General features: G+C 46.4%; 1 protein-coding gene across 7 annotated transcripts in view; it reads left to right on the forward strand.

The window, feature by feature from the left end:
* IRF2 (interferon regulatory factor 2) overlaps window positions 1-23590 on the forward strand; it is an 89440-nt gene that overhangs the window by 49923 nt on the left and 15927 nt on the right. For all 7 annotated transcript variants that reach the window (XM_031664144.1, XM_031664145.1, XM_031664146.1 and 4 more), the window contains 4 exons: window positions 5785-5884; window positions 6643-6819; window positions 7139-7185; window positions 17353-17470. In XM_031664144.1, the coding sequence (XP_031520004.1) occupies window positions 5785-5884; window positions 6643-6819; window positions 7139-7185; window positions 17353-17470 (442 nt within the window). The remainder of the gene's footprint in view (window positions 1-5784; window positions 5885-6642; window positions 6820-7138; window positions 7186-17352; window positions 17471-23590) is intronic.

Consider the following 23590-nt stretch of genomic DNA (forward strand, 5'->3'; position numbering starts at 1 on the left):
GAGATCATTCCAAGATACCTTTTGCCACTGAAGACTGTTGTGACTGTTAGAAAACACTGTCCCTGGGGCTGTGGGACTCACTTCTGCTTCAGTTGGCATTCAGGATGTGTTCGTGTTTACCGTGAAGTGCTCCAGGCTGGAAGCCCCATGCACTGGTGCCTTGGCCGTCTTTATCGTGTCTGCGTGCTCAGGGCCAGGCCTAGTGCCTGGTAAGTGGGAGGCCCTCTGTCAAAATTGTTCTGGGAATACGCAGATGAATGTCGTGGTCTTGAAGGGGAGCAACGTTGGTGGTATTTTTGTTCTGTTAAGATAATCAGATTTATGGACACTGGGTTGGCAGTTGTCACATGGCTCTCAGAAAGTCCATTCAACCTACTCCATTTTTAGTACGAGAGAAAGAGTTGGTTCGTTAACTCCTTACGTTTGTTTCCATCCCCTATTGTCTTAGTCTGTTCCCTGTTGCTTATAACAGAATACCTGACTCTGGATAGTTTGTAAAGAAAAGGAATTTATTTCTTACAGTTATGGAGGCTGAGAAGTCCAAGGTTGAGGGGCTGCATCTGGTTGAGGGCCTTCTTGCTGGTGGGGACCCTCTGCAGAGTCCTGAGGCAGTGCAGGATATCACCTGGTGTGGGGGACGAGTGTGCGAACACAGGTCTCTCTTCCCCTTAAAAAGCCACAATCCTACCCCCATGACAGCTCATTAATCCATTAATCCCTGAATGGATTAATCCATTCATGAGGGCAGGGTCCTCGTGACTCAATCACCTCTTAAAGGCCCCACCTCTCAGTCATGCCACATGGGGGATTAAATGTCAATATAAGTTTCGTAGGGGGCAAGTATTCAAACCATAGCACCTACTTTTAATAAGTTTGAAGGAGGGTGGGAATGGAATGGGTCCCTTGGATTTCTCTGAAGGAACAGCGAGGAAGTTTGGAAAAGTGCTTTATAACCAGCTTATGAATGAGGCCTTGGCTGGGCCATTTGCCTTTGGTTATAGGTATTTGCAAATGTGCATAGCATATTTGAGTAGCCCAATGACCAAAAAAAAAAAAAAAAGAATAGGATAGCAAATTTTCATATGCCTGCATCTAGATGTATGAATATTTTGCCTTATCTTTGTGTGTGTGTGTGTGTGTGTGTGTGTGTGTGTATCTGTGTGTATCTGTGTGGTATTTTAAAGCAACTCCCTGACAGTGTACATTGTAAGACATAAGGACATTTTCTTATATATCCACAATATACCATTGTTAATTGGACAAAATTAATACTGTTTAATATCATCACTGCTCCATTCATATTCAAAATGCCTTGAGTATTCCCAAATAATCTTGTTACAGTTGATTTGTTCAAATCAGAATTCAAAGGCTGTCCACAGGCTGTGTTTCATGTTTATGACTCTACGTCTCTGCTGACTGTGGGCAGTAACCTCTGTTTTTTTCCTTCTTGCCATTGACTTGTTGAGACCAGGTTAGTTTTGGGTTTGTCCACGTGCTTGCTTGTGGTTCCCTGGGCCATTTCTTGAGGAAGGAAGGAGGCAGCCACATCCGGGGTCCCAGTTTCTCTCACAGCTCCGTGTGACCCCCAACACTGGTGGGGTTATTGATTTCTTATTTCCTGGGGGAGATCCTCCTGGATCCATGCACTAAGGCAGGGGAATCATCAGACCTTTCCCTTTTTTTCACTTTGAAAGTAGACTTGTGTTTGTGTAAACATCAGGCTGTCTCTGACTGAGGTAAGGAGTCCAAACAAAAATAGCACAGTAATTGGAACATCTTGCAAATGCTGGGGGGAAGAAGAGGCAGAGGAGATAACAGAACTAGTTTCCATGTGGGGCCAAGGAACATTTTTGTTCTACATTGCTCAAGATAATCTCAGATGCTTTTCTGAAGTCAAGCAGTGCTCATCTCTCCTGCCTTCCTTCAGATGGGCAGAGTGCTGCACACATGTACAAATGGTGGGCCCTGGCATGGGGCGTCTATCCATGCACAGCGTGTACCACCACCACATGTGCAGGGCTGGTCACTCGGGGATGGGACACCTAGCACGTACTGACGTCATAGCGTCTACACACACATAGCAACACCGTCATGTCCCATGGAACACACAGCTTGTGACCAGAATGTTTGCTGGTCAGAATCTCTTTCAGTTTTAAGATGAATCTTGCTTTCTCTTACCTTTTCATATGGTCTTCTTCAAAAAAAGAATCTGTGATACGATTTTAAAGATATTTCTGATAAGTTTATTAGTCTTTTTTTTCCTGAAATATGAAAAACTAGTGAAAAGTGACATGTAGTTTAAAAAATATGCAGCCATCACCACTGTCCAGTTCCAGAACGTTTTATCCCTCCAAAAGGAAATGCTATAGCCGTTAAGCAGTCACTTCCCATTTCCCTCCCCGCTAGCTTGTGGCAACCACTAATCTCCTCTCTGTCTCTATGGATTTGCCTTTTCTGGATATTTCATGTAAATGGAATCATTCAATATTTGGCCTTTTGTGTCTGGCTTCTTTCACCCAGCGTAATGTTTTCAAGGTTCATCTACGTGGTAGCATGTGTCAATACGCTATTCCTTTTTGTGGCTGAATAATATTCCATTGTATGGATATACCACATTTTGTTTGCACATTCGTCAGCTGGTGGACACTCGGGTCGTTTCTATCTTTCGGCTTTTGTGACTAGTGCTGCTATGAGCATTTGTGTCTAAGTTTTGGTTTGAATGTTGGCTTAGAATTCTTTGGGTGTATATCCAGGTGTCAAATTACTGGGTCATCAGGTAATTCTGTGTTTCACTGTCTCGAGGAATGGCCAGACTTTTTCTCCAGAGTTGGCTGCACTGTTTTGCATTCGCACAGCAATGTATGAGGATTCCAGTTTCTCCACATCCTCACCAGCGTTTGTTATTTGTGTATCTGTTTTTGGAGACATGTCTATGGGTTAGTCTGTTTTGTGTTGCTATAAAGGACTACCTGGGGCTGGGTAATTTATAAAGAAAAGAGGTTTCTTTGGGTCAGGGTTCTAGGCTGTACAAGAAGCATGACCTTGGCATCTGCCTCTAATAAGGCCTCAGGATGGGAGACAAAGGGCATTACATGGCAAGAGAGGGAGGAAGAGAGAAAGGTGCAGGCGCCAGGCTCTTTTGAATAATCAGCTCTCACAGGAGCTAATGGAGCGAGAGCTTACTCATTACCATGAAAGCGACACCAAGCCATTCATGAGGGATCCTGCCCCATGACCCAAACACCACCCACCAGGCCCCACCTCCAACACTAGCGATCACATTTTAACGCAAGATTTCGAGGGGACAAACATCCGAACTCTTCCCGTCTACTCAGGCCTGTCACACATTTCAGGAGGATCCATAGTGGGTAATTGCTAGGTTCGGTCAGCGCTTTTGTAGTTGCAAGACTTTTGCGGTTTCTGTGGGACTAGGTTTGGTTGTGTGTGTGTGTATGTATATGCATGCATGCGTGCAGATGCTTAAAAAGATCTACTTTATCGGTATCAATTTTGTGTCTTGCAAGTTAGATTTCAGATTGTGTCACCCTAGAACTCCTTTGATCTAGAAAAAAGTGCAACAGCAAATTCTTAAGAATCTTGGTGTTTAAGCATAAAGCTTTAGATTCTGGGCGTGCACTTCAGGAACAGTTCTTTCACTGAAATCAATTTTCACTTGTATTCATTTTCATGTGAACATCAATAAATGGCATTAAGTGATTTTGCTGTCGATTTCATCTACATTAAAGCATCAAATGTCACTCAGCCCCTTTCTGATCACTGTCTTTTGAAATTGGCTAACCTGCAGCCCTCTCTGTGGATGATACAGAATGAACACCAAGGAATTTCTGAAAGAGTCTCTCACTTTCAGTTCTCCTTTAATAACTGACTTTTTAGAAGATGGTAGAATTTTCCTTTTAACAGGTTTTGGGAAACTCTCCAATGTTCTGAAATAGTCTTAGTTCTGGCTTTGTGATTGGTTCTGTGGAGAGGTGCTGAGTCTCTTTGGGGACAGCTGGACCCTTTCTGCATGTCACTGTGTGAGACCGAAGAGGTGGAAACCCCTGCTGACATTTCCTCTCCTTCCTCAGCGTCTAGTGCGGGGACCCGCATACCTGGCAATTACCAGAACTGCCTTGAGAGCTTTAAAAGAGTACGGCCTCCTGGGCTTTAATCTACAGAATCCAGGTCTCAACCGGTCTGTCATAGGACAGGGACTCTTCCAAATCTAAAAGCTGGGAGATAATGAGTGGGTGATTAAGTAATAGTATATGGAGTTGCATGACCTGGGGTTTGAACTTAGACACTTACTACCCTGCAAGTTCCTTGACCAAACAGTTAAAATCTGCTTCTCGGTTTCTTCAGCTGTAAAATGGAAATCGTAACATATACCTCGCTCAGGAGGCTGTAGGAGGTAAACAAAGCTGAGGTCCATGTGGACGTGTAGGCAGATGCACAGTGCCAGTGGGACCTTAGTACCTGAGGTCCATGTGGACGTGTAGGCAGATGCACAGTGCCAGTGGGACCTTAGTACCTGAGGTCCATGTGGACGTGTAGGCAGATGCACAGTGCCAGTGGGACCTTAGTACCTGAGGTCCATGTGGACGTGTAGGCAGATGCACAGTGCCAGTGGGACCTTAGCACGTCTGCCGCTACCGCCACAGGAGCTGCTTGGGCCAGGTTCCTCATCTGTAGCTTCACTCAGAAGACGGCTTTCTTAGTAAACCATGCGTTTCCAATTTCCAATGATTTGTTTTTCAGGGTTGCTTGAGGCAGTGATGAATTACAAACCTCAGTTACATTGAGAGAGATGTAGAGATAGTCTGATATAAGGATTGTATTGAGAGCTGTTTCTCCAGAAAATGTGTCATCTCAAAACCACTACCTCTTTGTTTGCACTCCTTGCTATTTCCTGCAGGCGGTGGACCCGCGGGGATTCCAACATTACTTTCTATTTCTGTTGGATGCATAGGCAAATGGAGATACTCGGTTTCTGCGACAGTGGCCCAGATACACCCGACTTCTCTGTAGCAGCATCAAGGGTTTTGGAAAGTTGTCTCATTTTTAATGTACTGAAGATAGCTGGAGTTACTATTTACCAAACGATGAGAATAAATTATAAGAATAAGCATTAGAAGTTTCAGTAGGTGGCCATTTTTCTGTGGTTTTATAAAAAGAGGCACAGGGTCGGGTGTGGTGGCTCACACCTGTAATCCCAGCAGTTTGGAAGCCTGAGGTGGGCAGATCACTTGAGGTCAGGAGTTCGAGACCAGTCTGGCCAGCGTGGTGAAACCCTGTCTCTACTAAAAATACAAAAAGTGACCAGGTGTAGTGGCGCATGCCAGTAATCCCAGCTATTCAGGAGGCTGAGGTGGGAGAATCTCTTGAACCCGGGAGATGGAGGTTGTAGTGAGCCAATATCGTGCCATTGCACTCCAGCCTGGGCAACAGAGCGAGACTCTGTCTCCAAAAAGAAAATTAAAAAACAGAAAAGAGGCACAAATAATGGAACACACTGGCATATCCCAAATCATCACCTTTGACCTTGGAAAACATTCCTGCTCTGCAAGACTTCATGGGACTGACTGTCACTTGGGGTAGGCTGTCAGGATTTGGGATCCAGCGGGGGAAGTGGGTTTGGTTTACGGTAGATTTTCTTGTCAACAGTCAACACATTCAGTGATGCTTGGTGGGGAATCTTGCTGGCTAGACCTTCACAACCTTTTGCAGTGGTGGGTCAAAACCCGTGACTGCGGTTGTTCTTTACCTTTTTTTTTTTCCCTTCAGGAAAAGAAGATTTTTCAGATCCCCTGGATGCATGCGGCTAGACATGGGTGGGATGTGGAAAAAGATGCACCACTCTTTAGAAACTGGGCAATCCATACAGGTACTAAAACTCCCTGCGGCGTTTATAGAGGCAGGCACTCTTGCTTAGTTTTGTTTTTATTACACATAAAATATCCTGGCTTATGACCTCATGAAGATGGCTGTGAAAAACCTGTGACTTGTTGCTAGGCACATCCAGGACACATGGGGTGCAAACTACAGCCGTCAGAAGTAATGCTCCCCTCATCTCATAGACTCTTAGTCCTTCAATTTCCTATAAATGTGGTATTCTAAGAAGTTCCCTAGGTGTTACCAGGGAAATAGAAACTCATTTGTTCTGATGCTATAAACTTTGATCAAATTTATCTACCCTACAAAAGGCAGTCAGAAATACATTTATTTATTACAACATTTACATAGGGAGCTACTTACAGGAATGGACTCTATTGGAGCGTCAGATGAAAAAGAGGCACTCAGGTTCCCTCTGCCTGTTGACTTTGCAGCCTCTCGGTCTTCTGTATTTTTCTTACGCTGGTGCTCCATTCTTCCAGCATTTATAGTTTCCTCAAGCTGTTCAGTAGAACCAGGGTGACCAGCTTGTCCCAGTTTGTCTGGAACTGTTCAAGTTTTAAAAACAAAATTCCCACATCCCAAGAACCTTCTCACCCCCAGGTACACCAGGACGATTGGTCACTGGAGGTATAGCCTGGAGTGAAAAGGTTTCCTCATACTGCCTGACCAGCAATACTGTTTCCAGAAATTTCTTCCGCTGTATCTAATGTTTTCTCTCTCTTTCTTCATCTTTATCTCTTTTGTTAGGAAAGCATCAACCAGGAGTAGATAAACCTGATCCCAAAACATGGAAGGCGAATTTCAGATGTGCCATGAATTCCTTGCCTGATATTGAAGAAGTCAAGGATAAAAGCATAAAGAAAGGAAACAATGCCTTCAGGGTCTACCGAATGCTGCCCCTATCGGAGCGGCCTTCTAAGAAAGGTAAAGGCATTTACAGACTAAAACAAGATCACTCAATTTATGTCATCGTGCCTTCGTGACCTCTTCATTTCTACATCTGCAGTCACTTCGCAGGTAGAATAGCCTGTTCATGCTTGTGGGGGATCATTCCGCCCCTACCTGGCTTGGAAACAAGACTCTCAATTCACCAAAGGCAGTAAAAGATACATGTGGAATTTTGATCATGTACAGAGTAAAGCAACAAGTTCATTGAGAGTTTCAGAAAGAATTTAATTTGAGGGAAATGTTTCTCTGGAGGCCCTTCATGAATTAATACAAAACTACATTTTTGTTGCCACAGGAAAGAAACCAAAGACAGAAAAAGAAGACAAAGTTAAGCACATCAAGGTAATCTTGGGTGTTTCAGAGAGAAAGCCAAAGTTGGGTTCCTATTAATGACTCATACTCTGCCTCGTAAAGACGAGTCACAGGACCTCTGCGGAGTGTGTCATCTTTCTTCCTTTGCTTGTGTCTTCTGTGCTTTACATGTTTGCTCTTCGGCATGTATCCACTTGCAGACATAGGTACACAGGGCCCTGCCTCATCCCGTTTCCCTGGGAAATTTATGAATGAAGTCACAGATTCTCACTGTGCTCGGCAGGCTGAGGCCTCCATCTGGCCACCACGGCCGTTGCCAGCGGTCATTCTGTGCCAGCTAAGCTCCACAACAGCTTGTGGCTCATACTATTAAGCATATTTTCAGGCTATTAAATATACTTTAGTGTGTATTGAATGTTCTCTACCTCTATAAAATGTATGAACTGTATGTTACAGACATCCGTCACGGGCCCTTCAGTGGGGGACACAGTGGTTAGCTTCAGCACTCCATCAGCACAGCTCTCAATGACTGCCTTCTGCCCCCTGCATCTCTCGCACCCCACAAGGGTTTCCCGTGGGATGTGCGTGTGTGTGTGAGTTCACACGAGGCTGTGTGGTCTGAAGTCCCCTGCGGTCTGAGGATCTCTGTGCACAGATGAGGTGGCCCTTGTTAAACAGTGAGAGAAGAGCCGAATATGCCCCGCAAAACTGGGGACAAACCTCAGTGGCTGAGCAGAGAGCAGACACTGCAGCCACAGACCCAGGGATCTCAGAGAGATTGTCTAGCTCGCTGGCCTCCGTTTGCAGATGAAGAAATTTAGGCAGCGTATTTCTGCACTGATACTTTCAGTTTCATTTTCACTATTTTTTATTTTTAACTAAATTTAAATATTGCACTGTATTAAAGGCCTGATTGTGCTTTAACTTTTCATTGTGGAAAGATTTTATGCACATAGAAAGGAGACAAATGAGTAAAATTTACTCCATAGGCCAACATTCAGAGTAATTTTAACCTTAATCAGCTCCCGGCCAGTTTTGCTTCATCAATAGCTCTTCCCATTTCCTGACTTCTAACATGAAATTGCAGCCCTTCAACCATTTTTGACTTACAAAAATAATTTGTGTATTTATTTATTTATTTTATTTTTTAATTGAGACAGAGTTTTACTCTGTTGGCACAGGCTGGAGTGCAGTGGTGTGATCTTGGTTCACTGCAACCTCTGCCTCCCGGGTTCAAGCGATTCTCCTGCCTCAGCCTCCCGAGTAGCTGGGACTACAAACGCACGCCACCACGCCTGGCTAGTTTTTGTATTTTTAGTAGAGATGGGGTTTCACCATGTTGGCCAGGCTGGTCTTGAACCTCTGACCTTCAACGATTCTCCCACCTCAGCCTCCCACAGTGTTGGGAATACGGGTGGGAGCCACAGCACTCGGCCCAAAAACAATTCTTTGTAGTTCAGCTTAATATAATGTTTGAAGCAAATCCCAAATCTCATAGCATTTCTTCCATAATAGTTCAGTATATATATTTAAAAGATAAGTGCTCTGTAAAAATACCATGATGTCATTATTGTACCTGAAATAGTGCACGGTAATTTCTCAATATCAGTGAATATCCAGCCAGTGTTCAGAGTTTCAGTTGTTTCATACATGTTATAATTTTCATGTGGTTTGTTTACTTAAGACCCATATACAATTCACATGTGGTTTTTGAATGTCTTTTAAGTATTTTTTAAGTGTATATGTTTCTCCTATATTACCTCTTAAAAAATATATATATATATTTTTACAATTGAACAAACCTAGTTGTTAGCCATATCATTTCTCACAGTTCTTTTTTTTTTTGAGACAAGGTCTTACTCTGTCACCCAGGCTGGAGTGCAGTGACGCGATCATGGTTCACTGCAGCCCCAACATCCCGGGCTCAGGTGATCCTCTCGCCTCAGCCTCGCTCTAGTAGTCGGGGCTACAGGTGTGTGCCACTAAGCATGGATAATTAAAAAAATTTTTTTTATAGAGGTGAGGTCTCACTCTGTTGCCCAGGCTAGTCTCAAACTCCTGGCCTCAAGTGATCCTCTTGCCTTGGCTTCCCAAAATGTTGGAATTACAAGTGTGAGCCTGGCCGAGTTAGTATTTTTAAGGCCTACATTTTGATTCATGTTATTTAGTCAGAAAAGTATACCTTTCTCACCAATGTGTGAGAATTTGCTACAATTTCAAGTGTGACTAAATCGTATTTACTACTGTTTTCCCATCATCTAGCTCGGTGTCTGGCCCAGAACAGACCACTAATATGTATTTGATAACTGAATAGATGCATCAGCGTTTGTTGACTAAATAGATGCATGAATAAGTAGGATATGTGGGGTGGGAGTGAGGGGTTTTCCATTAGGATGCAGATTTAATTTCCGAATCACAGTTAATGAAGAAATAAGAATGGAGTAACATATGTTGCCTTTTCAGCACACATTGCTCACATGCATCCACTGTATTCCATCGAACGCCAGATGCCAATGATGCTAAGATGCACTGTTATTTTGTGTATCTCTTAGAAAAATTGCTTCCAATGAAACCAGGACACATACTGGATTGAAAGGCACGTCCTCTTTCAGGGATGTGGCAATGCGAGGAAATGTCCGTCTTAGTAGTTCCTGCCACGTGGTGGTCCCGTTCGTCCGGGATCTCTGCAGCCACATCAGCACCAGCAGTGTCTTCACATGGCCCTAAAATGAGCAAGTTGTGGAAGGCACAGTCCTAGGTGGGCTTGACCATCCTGGCCCAGGGAAGTAAGTGAGAGACCCCCTTACGTGCAGCCATGTGGGTCAAGAGCCACCTTAGCCAAGTGTGTTTCATGAAATCCTTGTGCCATGAGGATAGGATTGACACCTGAAACTTTTGTTTTGAAAGGACCTGATTCCTTCAGCAGAAGGCAGGTGATTCATTAGGCCTACACACAGCCTAACTTCGGAATTTCGATCTACTTGCATTGTGCTGTACAGTAAAGCAGGGAAGCTCGGAAGAGGCCAGTGGGCTTCCCGAGTTCTGTGCTTCCTGGCTGTTCAAGCCATCGTGTGGACTCTGTCTCTGTGGAGTGTTTGAAAAGTGAACTCCCCAGGGCGTCTGGAATTGGAAAGTCAGAGGACAATTACTAGCTATTAATATATTACCTTTTAATTGTATATCAAAACACCCAGGGACTGAGTTAATATACCCTGTGCAAATATACTAAACCTACTTAGTCTATCCACATATGTAACCGGATACACTAAGCAGGTTTCTTCTACTGAGCAAATTTGTCTTTCATGTGGTAACTAGGTATGAAAATTTGCTGTTGAAGCAAGCTCTTCCCAATCTTCAATTCAAGTTGAAGTTTTCATTAGCAAACAGTGTTTACAACATGTAGGCCAAGTGTTAGAATTTTCTTGGGGTCACTCATGATTCATCTCCATGCTGTATGTCCCCCAACAAATAGTCTCCCCGAGACTGGGAGACCCAAGGCCCAGTAGCCATGTGGTATGTGCAGAAATGGCCTCAGCATCCTCTGACATGTCCTTTTGTGAGCATATCCCTGCATGCTCAGTGAGCCATGTTTTCCTTGAGCTAAGCCCCACCTGTGCGGCAGTAACTGGATATCCAAGGAAGTGAAAACAAGAAAAACAGCTGGGTACAGTGGTACATGCCTGTAGTCCCAGCCGCTCAGGAGGCTGAGGTGTAGGAGGATGGCTTGAGCCCAGGAGTTCGAGGCTGCAGTGAACCATGATTGCACCACTGCACTCCAGCCTGGGCAACAGAGCAGGACCCCTTCCCCACCTCAAAAAAGAAAGAAAAACAATAGTGAGAAATCCTGGATGCTACATCATCAGTGCATACATATGTTTCAGAAAATATCATGGAATGGTTTGCTCTGTGAGACTTCACACAAGGCCAAGAACAATAAGGATAGAAGTAGTTAAAACAGAGGGGTGCTCGTTGATATTTTTCAGCTGATTCCAAGTTCCCAGCTATGATTATTGTCTCATTGAGTTCTCCCTGTGATGGACAGGTCGTTTCCCTTGTAGACATTTAGGAAATGGATGCACAGAGAAGCCGATTCATTTTCCCAAGGCTGCATTGCTTTACAGAGCTGAGATTTGAATCCAGGTTTGTCCACCGGGTGCCTTGTAGCCTTTGGGGCCTAAACCAGGCCTTAAGGGGTGGACAGGGTCAAACCATGGTCCTTCCCCCACACTAGGGGCATCAGGAATGAAGGCCTGGAGATTAGAGTTGGTTTGTCTTTCCTGGATGAGACAGGAAACTGGCTTAATTAGAGCAGAAGTTTGTGCGAGGGGACAATGGGAAATACAGGCGTGTAGGTGAGGCGAATAGAAATGGGTACTTCCGGCCGGGCGCAGTGGCTCAAGCCTGTAATCCCAGCACTTTGGGAAGCCGAGACGGGCGGATCACGAGGTCAGGGGATCGAGGCCATCCCACAGCTGGCTCAGGTGAACCCGTCTCTACTAAAATACAAAAAACAGGTGGTGGCCGGGCCTGTAGTCAGCCTCGGGGAGGCTGGAGCCAGTCGGGGTGGGCTCAGGGCCGGAGCTTGCAGTGAGCTGAGATCGGCCACTGCACTCCAGCCACAAGAGCGACAGAAGCTGAGACTCTCCGTCTCAAAAAGAAATAGGTACTTCCTGCTTGGGAGGGTTGTTTTGAAAACAGAACATAAATCCTTGCCAAACTGCAAAGTGCTTCCAGATCAAAGTGTTAGTGTAATGAAGGAGACAGAATTGGGAAGGGCTGCCAAAGTCGCTTGGAAAAGATTAGGCCTGGTCTGTATTCGTTCTGAGCGCAGACCTATGGGTGGAAGTTACAGAAAAGCAGATAGGGGTTCGGCTGCTCTTTCTCATAGAGTTGTTGGCTCTAACAGTGGCATGAGCTGGATTAAAACACGGCACACTCCCTGGCAGGGCTGCTACTGGGGTGATCCCTTCACTGGTTGGAAGAGGTCTTCAGTTTTTAAATTGTAATCAAATGAAAACACACGCCAGCAACTCACTTGAAAAACAGATAAGATGAGAGATGCCCTGGGTGAAGCGGGTTATCAGGCTTATTCTGCCTGCCCGGGATCCTCCCTTCCCATGTGGTGGCTCAGAACCGGACCTCCGAGCCCAATTTGAAAAGCTTGAGGGACAGTTTTATGGGATGAGACGCAGTTGAACTCCCTGGAGCACACTTAGAGCAGGAGGGCACTGGTGTGTAAGGGAGGCCTTTCTCACCGGGATGGGAAGGAGTGGGGGCGGAGACACTGCTGTGGAAAGGCAGTAGCTGGTGCTACTGGCATGGAGGGAGGAGACGCTTCTCCAGAAAGTGGAAGAGGGTACAGAGGATGCAGATAAGAGTGGCCTAAAGAGGAGGCCCCTGCGTCTTGCACCTTCAGAAGGGAGTGTTGGGAATGGAGGTCGTTTTGTGGAGAGGGTGTTTCGCTTTGGACATGCTGCCTTTGAAGTGACAGAGAGCCCTGAAAGTAAATGCCAGCTAGAAAGTTGGAGAGCGTAGCACTTGAGTGAGTGCCCAATGGGCAGATGTGTGGTCATTTACTTGAGAATGGCGTTGGTAGCTTTGGACACTGATGGCTTCTCCAAGAGAGAAGCTCTGTGAGATGCAGACAAAGGCCTGCAGAGAAGAGGCAGAGAAAAGCGAGCTAAGGAAAAAAGTCAAGAGGGAAGCTGCAGTGAGAGAAGGGAGGAAGAGAATGACAATGGCCTCATTCTAAGGAAGGAGTGGAAGGAAGGTGGTTCTGGGACCGGGCAGGAGGCCCCAGCCTGTCTTACGAGAGCTTCTGTTCTCAGTGGCGTTGCAGCCTCTGTGCTGGGTGCGTGCACTCGCCAGGGTCTAGTTCCCTGACCTACTTGTGAAGTCTAGCTCTCAGCCTACATGTTCTGTTAGCAGAGACCTAGAGATGCCCTTAAATTTGATGTTCTTAAATCTGGCTTCAAAGAGATTGGCTTTGCACAGATGAATTAGAGCATTTTGGAAGGTGGGAGGTGGGCTGGAGGCCCATTAAACAGGGCTTCAGGGACAAGGGGCATTAGCACAGGGTTGAGACAGCATAGGCTTGGAGCAGAGGGGAGTCCCTCTGCTGTCCTCTAACTCTGGTCCATCCCCAAGCCCATTCAGCTTGTGTAGCTTCAAGACCAGCTAAAGGTGTATTATTTTACAGGTCTAAAGAAGCGTGCTCCTGCCCCTGAACTCTCTCTTGTGCCAGTTTGCTTCTGCTTAAAATCCCTTAAACCATAGACCAAACCTTGGATTCTGTAATTACAGCAAAGGTTCTTGAGCGTCAGTGTTTGGCAGAGTTCATGCCCCCGTGTAGACCAAACCTTGGATTCTATAGTTAGAGCAAAGGTTTTGAACATAAATGTTTGGCGGTGTTTATGCACCGTGGAGGAGTCTGGACCCAAGCAGGGTCTTTTATTTCTTTTTTTATTTTTTATTTTTTTTAATCTTTGGAGTAAGTTGAGAAAATTAAAAGTCAAGAAAGCTATGGGTTACTTGAGTTACAGAAGAGCCTCTATCTAAAGTGAGAAAGGGAGCAGAAAGAGGAGACATGAATCCTGGCCAGGATTCACCGGGCCAGGTTATGGTGCAGCAAAGCAGGAGGCAGTTGAGCCAGGGCAGGAGTGGGGCATCGGGGGTGCAGGAGAGGCTGCGGGTGAAGGCTGTTCAGGGGCTGCAGGATCTCTGTGTTCATTTTACATACAGAACTCCACACCCCTTTTCTTCATTTGAGATCCTTGGATTTTTAATATAGCTTAGATTTAGATGTTTCTACTTCCAATCATGTCAAAAATGTTGACCCTGTTTCGTGAAGATCCTTCTCTCCTGGGCCTGTTCTGCACTCTGGATGGAGGCGTTTCAGGAGGTGCTGGCTCCATTTGACTGTGCCATTGACTGTACTGTCCGTCCAGAGTGACAGTATCAGTGAGATGATAGCTTTGAAATGACGGTTTCTTTTGAAGTGGGGTGAAGGGAGTAACACAGCGTTTGGAATAGTCTCTCCCAGCCTCCATCGGTGGAATAGATGGTGCCATTATAGAAGTGGTCAGTGCAGGATACAGGGTAAGAATGGAGAGAGTAGAAGTGCAGTGGTTCATGCCTATCATCCCAGCACTTTGGGAGGCCAAGGCTGGCAGATCACCTAAGGTCAGGAATTCGAGACCAGCCTGGCCAACGTGGTGAAACCCCATCTCTACTAAAAATACAAAAAAATTAGCCAGACATGGTGGCAGGCAACTGTAATCCCAGCTACTTGGGAGGCTGAGGCAGGAGAATCTCTTGAACCCGGGAGGTGGAGGTTGCAGTGAGCCATGATCGCGCCATTGCACTCCAGCCCAGGTGACAGTGTGACTCCCGTCTCAAAAAAAAGAAAAAAAGAAAAAAGTATGGAGAGAGTAGAACAGTGTTCAAAAGAGTGTCTCAGTCTCCACTGGAATTAGGGCAGGCTACAAGGGCTTCTTAAGACAGAAAGCTCCTGGAATGGAACCATATTTCGTGACCAAGGACAGAGGTCAGTTCCGGTGTCTCCGCAGGCTAAAAGTAGCATGATCTTGGAAAATTAATTTAGACTCTGAGTCATCGTTTTCTCAAGTGATAAAAGTATCACTTGTCACTAATTAAACTGTAGATCATGTGTAACATTTAGAGGTCTTCAATGGAGAAATCAGAATTAATTTAGCTTTTTAAATATATGCAAGCCTGACTGCCTCATTAGTTTTATAAGAAACCTAGAAACAGAATGAATAAAAAAATAAGGTCAGACAGCAAAGGAAACCCATACAAATGAGCAATTCTCTCGTCACTTCTTCAGAGGCCTGTGCTTAGTTCTTTTAGAGGGAGTTGAAGAAATGGAGGTGGAAGAGTGAAAGGTGGGGCATGACTTGGGGGAGGGAAACTGACCAGGGTCATTGAGGACGCCATTGAGAAAGGAGGCTGCCGTCGGAGAAGTGGAGAATTGCAGCAGTGTCAGTCCAGGTGGCCATGGAGGGACAGCACCGTCCATCAGAGGTCAGAATATGGGGCGGGGGGAAGGGATTTGAGAAAAGGCCATTGGATTTGGGAGAGCAGAGTTTTGTTGGTGACCTTTGGTAATGGTGAGTACTTATTTACTAATAAGTGCCATGTACATGGTTAGCTCATTTAATCTTCACCTTATCCCTATGACGTGGGTCCTATTATTGTCCTCAGTTTACAACTGTCCGCGGTGCCCTAGGGTGGCTTACAGAGGTTCAATAAGGAGCCGCAGCTAGTGAGGAGGGAAGGTGCCAGACTTTGCCCCAGGCCCTTCTGATTCCAAAGCCTGAGCTCTCAAGACCCGCTGGGAGCTTGATTCTGGAGGTGGAGGGGAAGCGAGACCACAGGAACTAATGGGGGCCCAGGTGGAAAGGCCAAGTCCGGAAAGGCAGACGGGGGATCGGAAGTTTGGCTGTGAAGGAAGGGAAAACCTGCTGACTCACCCATGTCACAGGCAAGTTTTTTTTTTTTTTTTTTTTTTTTCCAGAAAGGGCAGGCTTTTTTTTTCCCTTAAGAATCAGGCTCTCACTCTGTCACCCAGGCTGGAGTGCAGTGACATAATCAAAGCTCACTGCATCCTCGAACTCCTGGACTTAAGAGATCCTCCCAACACGGTAGTTTCCCAAGTATCCGGGACAAGAGGCATGCACCACCACACCCGGCCAATGTTTTTATTTTTTGTAGAGACAGGGTCTTGCTATGTTGCCCTGGCTGGTCTCCAACTCCTGGGCTGAAACGATCCTCCAGCCTCAGCCTCCCAAAGTGCTGAGATTCCAGGGTGAGCCACTGTGCTTGACCCAAGAAAGGGCAGACTTCTTATTTAGAACTTGTAAGAGAAGAGATGCAAGATGCTGGGGGAGAAAGGAGTAAAAATCGTGCCCGGTAGGGATGGATGTTCTGGGCCTGCCCTTACGTTGGACCTTCGGGACATCTGGTAAAGCAGGCAGTGTATCGTTTATTTAAAAACCGAGCTATACAGTGGAGCGATGCCTTTGAAGTCATGTTATTGAGGTGGGAGTTTGCCAGGTGGGATTATGAAGGAGGAGGTTATTTCCCCTCCTTCCGTTAGTGACTTTTTGAGGATTTTGGGGGGATTGATTCCAGCTAGTGTATAAATAAACTGATGAGAACACCCACCATGTTTCAGAGCCGACCACTGTTGACTTTTCCAAACGCAGTCACATCTACTTGCATGAGCCTCTGCTTCCAGTCCTGTGTTCCTTCTGCTCTCCACCCTCTTCTTCCGCTTTGGATTCCTTGGGTGTTGTCCTGTGTGGCTTTTGTCTGACTTGATTGCTATCGTAGCAGCAGAGGCAAGCTTACCTTGAGAGCTGAACGGCAACAGGCACCTCAGGGCTGGCTTTTGCAGAGCTGTTTAGTACAAGGGAATGGAGGGTTCTGGTGCACTTGAAAAAAGCACACATTCAGAGCTCCAATAAGGGGAAGGAATTTGTTCTCATCATTTCATTAGTGTGTGCGTGCAGAATTCTTGGGCTGGATGGGATATTCAGCCACCTGAAGGGCAGTTATGTAAAGCCCATGGTGTGGGGTGGCCTGGCTGGGCTCAGGCCAGGGTACGGCCCCTGTGATCAGCCAACCATCCAGTGCAGGGCCTCAGGTGGCCGGAGGCCATGGCAAAACTTACCTGCAGAGAATTCATCTACAACTTCCCCTAGGCTCCTGTTCTTGGGCCAGTCATTGGGGCAGAGCTTTTCCTAAGAAATAACTGTGAAAGAGGTGGCATGATTCCCCCCTTAGGAGAAAGCCAGGCATTGATTCTTCTGAGCACTCCCTCAGAGGAGGAGAATGTGGAATCCACACAGTGCGGCATTTTACAGAGACAGTGATGCAGCTCTGCGCAGCCCCAAAGCTATTGTCTGCAGGTGGAAGCACTTCCTAAAGGCAAGCCAGATGGGCCGGTACCGTTTCCTTGAAGGAAAATGGAAGGAGCTGAATACCCAGCAGTGTACCCTGTGCAGAAATGTGCTTTAAAACAGGCCAGCTTAAAGAAGCAGGGAATGAATGTATTCGGCAGCTGAACATGAATGACCCTAGCATTAAAGAAAGTAGGCCGAGGGTAGAATTTCAGCTAAGAGAAGGGAGGGGAAAGGAAGTGTTCTCAATTCTTTTTTCTTTTCTTCTTCCTAGCAAGAACCAGTTGAGTCATCTCTGGGGCTTAGTAATGGAGTAAGTGATCTTTCTCCTGAGTTTGCGGTCCTGACTTCAACTATAAAAAATGAAGTGGATAGTACGGTGAACATCATAGGTAAACTGTTTTGACATCTCTTTTTTTATACATACGAGCAGCCCCCTGGGGCCTAAAATTTGTAAAACAGTGAACTTCAAATAACATAGTCAGTGGGAGGAGGTCTTGGAATCATCTCAGAATGCAAGTTCCAGCTCTCGGATTTCAAGGCTGAGAAACGAAGGCTTTTGAGGATCAGATAAAGGAACTGAGACGGGTCAGTCTCCGTGGAAGAAGGCTGGGGTGACCTCCCAGGAGAAATGTTTGTTTCCCGGCGGCTCGTGGCTAGCGATCCCAGTCTTTCACTATTTGGTTCACATGGACAAAAGAGTATTTCTTTAACTCGGGAACCAAGGAGAGGGAAGACGGTCCTCACGAGTCCTCTCAGCAGCTGCTTCCTGGCAGACAGAGAAACTGAGGCACAGAGACGTGTTGCCAAAGGGCCCACTCTGGTTCAGCAGATGTTTCTGAGCACCGTCTGTATATCAGACTCAGTACTAGGAGCAGGAAATAGATGGAGGAGGCATGGAGGGACGCAGATAGTAAACAAAGACACCCACAGATAACTGCAGTGTTACCATGTGTGGTAGATACTGCAAAAGAAAAGAAAGGAGAGGGAAAAACCAAGGCACCAAATTTAGATTGGAGGTCTCAGAGGAGCAGTGTTTTCCCTGCTTCGTGACAGTTGAACAACTTCCAGATGTAGCTAGCTGTGCCCACCCCCGAGGAGGGCAGGGTCTTTACAATGAAGACATGTCTTCTGATGTTCCTTCTCTCCCGTGTGGCCAAAGGCACAGGTGTGGTGCCCAAAAGACCTCAGCCTGCTTTCCCTTTAAGGGGAAGGAGAAGAAAAAACTCCTTTTTATTTTTACTTTCTTTTAGCATTGAATTTTTGTTGTGTGTGTGGCGACTTCTGTTTTTAGGAAACGGAAGAAGCCAGCAGCATACTGGATTGTCCTGACAGGCCTCCGCTGGCCTCTTGCCGAGGTTAGCAGTGCTTTTTTGTATTGAAACCATCTCCGGGGCAGTGTAAAAAGTTTGCAGGTGCGGACATTCTGTCCGACCGGCCTAGGCAGTGCTCTGTAACCCTGTTGTGTTTCTCGATAAAACACAGCCCCACCCTTTAATAAAGCAAAGATTGCTATGAAACCAGAGAGTCTGTTCATTACTCTGGAGTCAATAGAGCAGTCTGTAGGGACTAGACATATGGCAATTAGGAAGTCATGGAGTTGGGATTTTTGTCTTAATTTTGGCTACCCAAAGTGCCCCCATAGGATATTCTTTTTTTGGTAATTGTTTCCAAGTTTGCCTGTCGTTATCTACAGTAAAACTCAAGCAGCTTTTTAAGGCAGGCCTGCAAACCCAAGTATCAACATGGGCTCCCGAAGGCGCAGGAGAGCAGATCCACAGCTTACTGGCCAGTGTTAGGGTCCCTGTGAGGGCCACCCAGTTGAACTCAAGGTTGGCAGACTCTGGCCCCAGCACTTGCCATGGTTTCAGGATGGCCAGAGGTGACACAGGGCTGTGGCACTGGGTCTTCATCTCTTCCCATATCCTTTGTTTCCCCTTGTTTTTGCCATGTTTTATTATGCTTCAGATAGAAATTTTATTTATAAGATAAAAAGTAGCTCTGGGGCCAGGCACAGTGGCTCACGCCTGTAATCCCAGCACTTTGGGAGGCCGAGGTAGGTGGATCACGAGGTCAGCAGATCAAGACCATCCTGGTCAACATGGTGAAACCCTGTCTCTACTAAATATATAAAAATTAACTGGACATGGTGGCAGGTGCCTGTAGTCCCAGCTACTCAGGAGGCTGAGGTAGGAGAATCGCTTGAACCCAGGAGGTGGAGGTTGCACTGAGCCGAGATGGCACCACTGCACTCCAGCCTGGGTGATAGAGGGAGACTGCCAAAAAAAAACAAAGATTAAAAAGTAACTCTGGGTCAGTCTTTAGATGGAGGGCACCCCCTCTAAGAGATCACCTATGCTGTCAGCTGTGCCCATGCCTTCCTCCTGGAAGCTGAGTTGTTCACCCCTTAGGAGAAGGGGCCTGAGACAAGGCATTCGATTTTATCCACACCCCTAGAACGCTCTTAGCAAGATGAAACACCATATGAGATGTGAACCCTTACATTGCAATATGCCCCGACACAGAACCCACAACAACATGCTTTATTCTTGGCTGTATTGGACCTGGAGCGCCTGGGCACTGAGGTGAGACTGTGGGGCCGCTCCTCAGTCAGCAGGTGCCAACCGAGAGACCCGGGCAGTGGAGTTGGGCTGCTGTGTTTTCAGCCTTAAGAAGTTTTTATTTACTCAAGAAAGCTGTCATCTTTTTGTGATGCTATATATTGTTTTCTTCTTCCTTCTCTCCCTGGCTGCCACCACCTCGTTTATAATTCACTGTCACCTCCTCCTGTCTTCCCTCACCGTACTTCTCAAGTCCATCCCTTCTGTTGCAGACGCTGTGTGTGGGCCTGCCTTGGCTGTCAGCTGGGCTCTGCTTCCATTCTGCCCCCCATTTATTCTTCTCACAGAATAAAGAATGCCAGTGTCATCATGTCACCACTGACCCCAAGAGAAGGAGTTGAGTTCCCCCAGGTCCCCGCGGTCTGGCATAACCTGGGCCCTGCCCACCGCTTTCATACCTGTCTTTGAACTTGAATTACTCTGAACAAGTTCAGCTCCCTGTGGCTGCTCATGGAGACAGTGAGGTTGGTGGTGGGCCCCTTTCTGGTGGAGCAGCTGCAAAGGCTTTGTCCACAGGGCACAGTGAGGAGTGGACATGTGGCAGTTCCAACAGGAGGTGTAGCTCCAGCCCAACACGTCTCATCCACACTTCTGCTCCCTTTGAGACATTGACCCTTGAGACATTGGTTACCTCTACTGAGTTTTTTTTTTTTTTTTTTTTGAGACTGAGTTTCACTCTGTTGTCCAAGCTGGAGTGCAGTGGCGCGATCTCGGCTCACTGCAACCTCCGCCTCCCGGGTTCAGGCGATTCCCCTGCCTCAGCCTCCCAGGTGGCTGGGATTACAGGGATGTGCCACCATGCCTGGGTAATTTTTTTTGTATTTAGTAGAGACGGAGTTTCACCATGTTGATCAGGCTCGTCTCAAACTGCTGACCTCAAATGATCCACCTGCCTCGGCCTTCCAAAGTGCTGGGATTACAGGTGTGAGCCACCGCGCCTGGCCTCTACTGAGTTTTTACTGGGATACATCCTGTGCTTCCCTTCGTGTAGTAGCCTGAGATGCTGTTTTCTCACGGGGTGCAGGGTGCACGGTGCCCTGTCCTACTGTTGCCTACTACTGCACTCTGTCACCCTGGTGAGGTGTGTGCAGCCTGTAGTCAGGGACAGCATGGCCCAGGCACTTACAGATCCCTGTCTCTGAATCACCGACCCCACGGTGACTGTCTCTCCCACCATGGCTCTCGAGTGCCTAAATCAAATCATGGCTGTATTTTATACCGAAAGAGCACGAGATTGGAAGTCAGAAGATGTGGGTTCTAGACCTGCTTCTGAAGTTTTTTATTTACCATGTGATTTTGGGCAAACTCCTTAATCTTTTGAAATTCAATGTCTAGATAGATTGGAAATAATATATAATTATTTATAAAATGGAAAAATTTAAAATTATATAGAAAATGGAAATAATCATATGGATCCGGCCCATCTCACAGAGTTACTGTGAGGATGAAGTGAAATGTACAGGTACATCACTCTGGGACTAGACGGGGGTAAAATGATATGATTATGATATTACCAAAATCATATTAAAATATATTTGATTAAGAAAAGTAGCCTCCATCTGTGCTGTGTCATCAGGGCGAGTGTGAAGTTTAACTCCTGAAACCTTCAGAAGGGGGGGGGGAAGTTCCCTGCGTGAGGCCCTGCTGATGGCCTGAGTTTATATGCCTGCTAATCAATTTCATTCTTGACTCTGCAGCTACCTGGGTGACCTTAGCAATCTACCTGACTTCTGGGTTTCAGCTTTTTTCAGCTGTAAAATGGTAGGACCAAACCCCCTCCAAGGACCCCTCTGTTTCTAATAATCTGCTTTTAAGCACTTTCTCTGAGGCGTGGGAGCAAGCTGCTTTCTCAGGTGGAGACCTACATTAAGTCAACAATGGCTAATAAAGTAAGAATGACCTTTTAAGGAATCAAACCGGTTCATCGGTAACCAGCCATAAATAATATTGTTATAATTCTCAGCAACTAGATTCAGTTAAAATTGCATTCCTGTGGGTGACTCTTTTCAGATGTGCTGACTTCAATAAACTGGAGAAACTTGGTGGATTTCTCCTTCTTCTAACTGAGAATTTCCCTAGCACACAACAGAGAACTGTTGAAAAGAAATGTCACTATTAGTTATGAGCCTGAAGACTCACTAAGGTGAGATTCAAAAGTTTTTTATCCTGAGAGGGGCTAAGAAAGCCAACAGTAGCTCAGTTCGGACTTCATTAACTCTCTCTGTTAGGGAGAGCATATTATAAAGAGTTGAAATTTGGAGTCAGGTAAGGCTAACATTGACTCCCGGTTCTGCTGCTGATTGGCTGTCCGACCTTGAATTAGTTATGTGGTTATGTCTCGTCCGGTTGTTTCAGCATGTCTGGAATGGGGATCACTATTGTGCCTGCCTCATGGGCTGTGAGGTCTTGGGAGGTGGTAGGTAGAGGCAAAGATAGGTGCTCAGAAAGTCAGGTTTTGTCATTATTATCAGTCAGGACACTCTTGAGTACCCAGAGGAGTGCCACTTCTGACTCTATTTGCTGTAGCAGGTAAGTTTGTTATTCATGTGTCTTTTCAGCTGTCAGGAGTCAGTGTTGCTGTGAGCGGTTCAGGGAAATCAGTTCACATGGCAGGAGACAGAGAGAGAGACACAGATAGAGACTGGTTAGTGATAGTGTTGATGCTCGTCTAGAGAGCATTTCGATACTGGGGTTTCCCTGCTTCTCTCATGGGCTTTCACTCGGGAGCTGGAAAGTTTCTAAAGTACCCAGGATGTTTGGATGGAGAGAAGCCATTGTCCCTTACCAGGGCATCAAACAGCACACGCCTGTGGGGGAATTTGGCCTGAGAGATAACATCATTATATTAACTTGGTATCCAGATCCTAGCCCAGAAAACAAAGACTGACTTTTCTGTCCTGGTCACCCGCATTCAGGATACACCTAAAATCTGCGTGGACATGCTTATCTACTTTTTATCCCAGGTCATGTGTATTAAGTGAAATACGGTAAAAGTCACCCCTTTTAAGGCATACAGTCCTATAAATGTTGACAGATGCACTCAGTGATGTAACTACCACCATACTCAAGACAGAACATGGTCATCACCCCAACACGTTTCCTCCCTGGCCCCCAGCCCTCGCACCCGCAGCCGGCTGTCTTTATCACTTCCCAAAGGCTTCAAGAGTCCGCTTGCCAGAAGTCTTGACGTTTTCTAGAAAACATTAATCGTCACATCTCGTCATTGCAGATTGTCACAGTCTCCTGCAGGACTCGACTCTGGCTCCAGTCAGTGAGCCTCAGCCCATTCATGTGTCCATTCTCTGGCTCCAGTCAGTGAGCCTCGGCCCCTTCATGTGTCCATTTATTCAGGGGAGAGTCCCTGAGTGCCTCTCTGGTGGGAGTTGTGAGTGTGTGTCATGACTGGACACAGAAAGTTCATACTTCCATTGAGGAGAGACGCCATTGACCAGTTCAAAGTTCCATACGGGTATATAGAATTAACCAGCAACACAAGGCCGGAAGTCCAGAAGTGTCGCAAGGTCACGCCCCGTTGTAGTTTCGGCCGAGCGACGGGGACAGTGAGTGAGAGGCACCCAGGGGACAGAGGCTGGTCTGTGCTGGCCGGTCAGGAAGGGGCTCCAGAAGTCAGGGGCATGGTGCATGCTGCCTTTTGCTCAACCCCCACCCCTGTGCCACTGCCTCACTGAAGTCTTTGATTCCTCAAACTAGAAAAAACACCCCACTTCTCCAGCTTCCATCGTGTGGCCCCTTCTTTTTCTTTTCTTTCTTTTCTGTGTTCACGGCCTTAAACTTACTCTCTAGATGGTTAGTCGCTGGCCTAGAGCCATGTTTATGAACTTCCTTACAAACCGGATGCTTGACTGCATCGCTCTTCCGCTGCTCCTTCTA

Source organism: Papio anubis, chromosome 3 (genome assembly GCF_008728515.1).
Source record: "Papio anubis isolate 15944 chromosome 3, Panubis1.0, whole genome shotgun sequence".
Taxonomy (NCBI): Eukaryota; Metazoa; Chordata; class Mammalia; order Primates; family Cercopithecidae; genus Papio; species Papio anubis.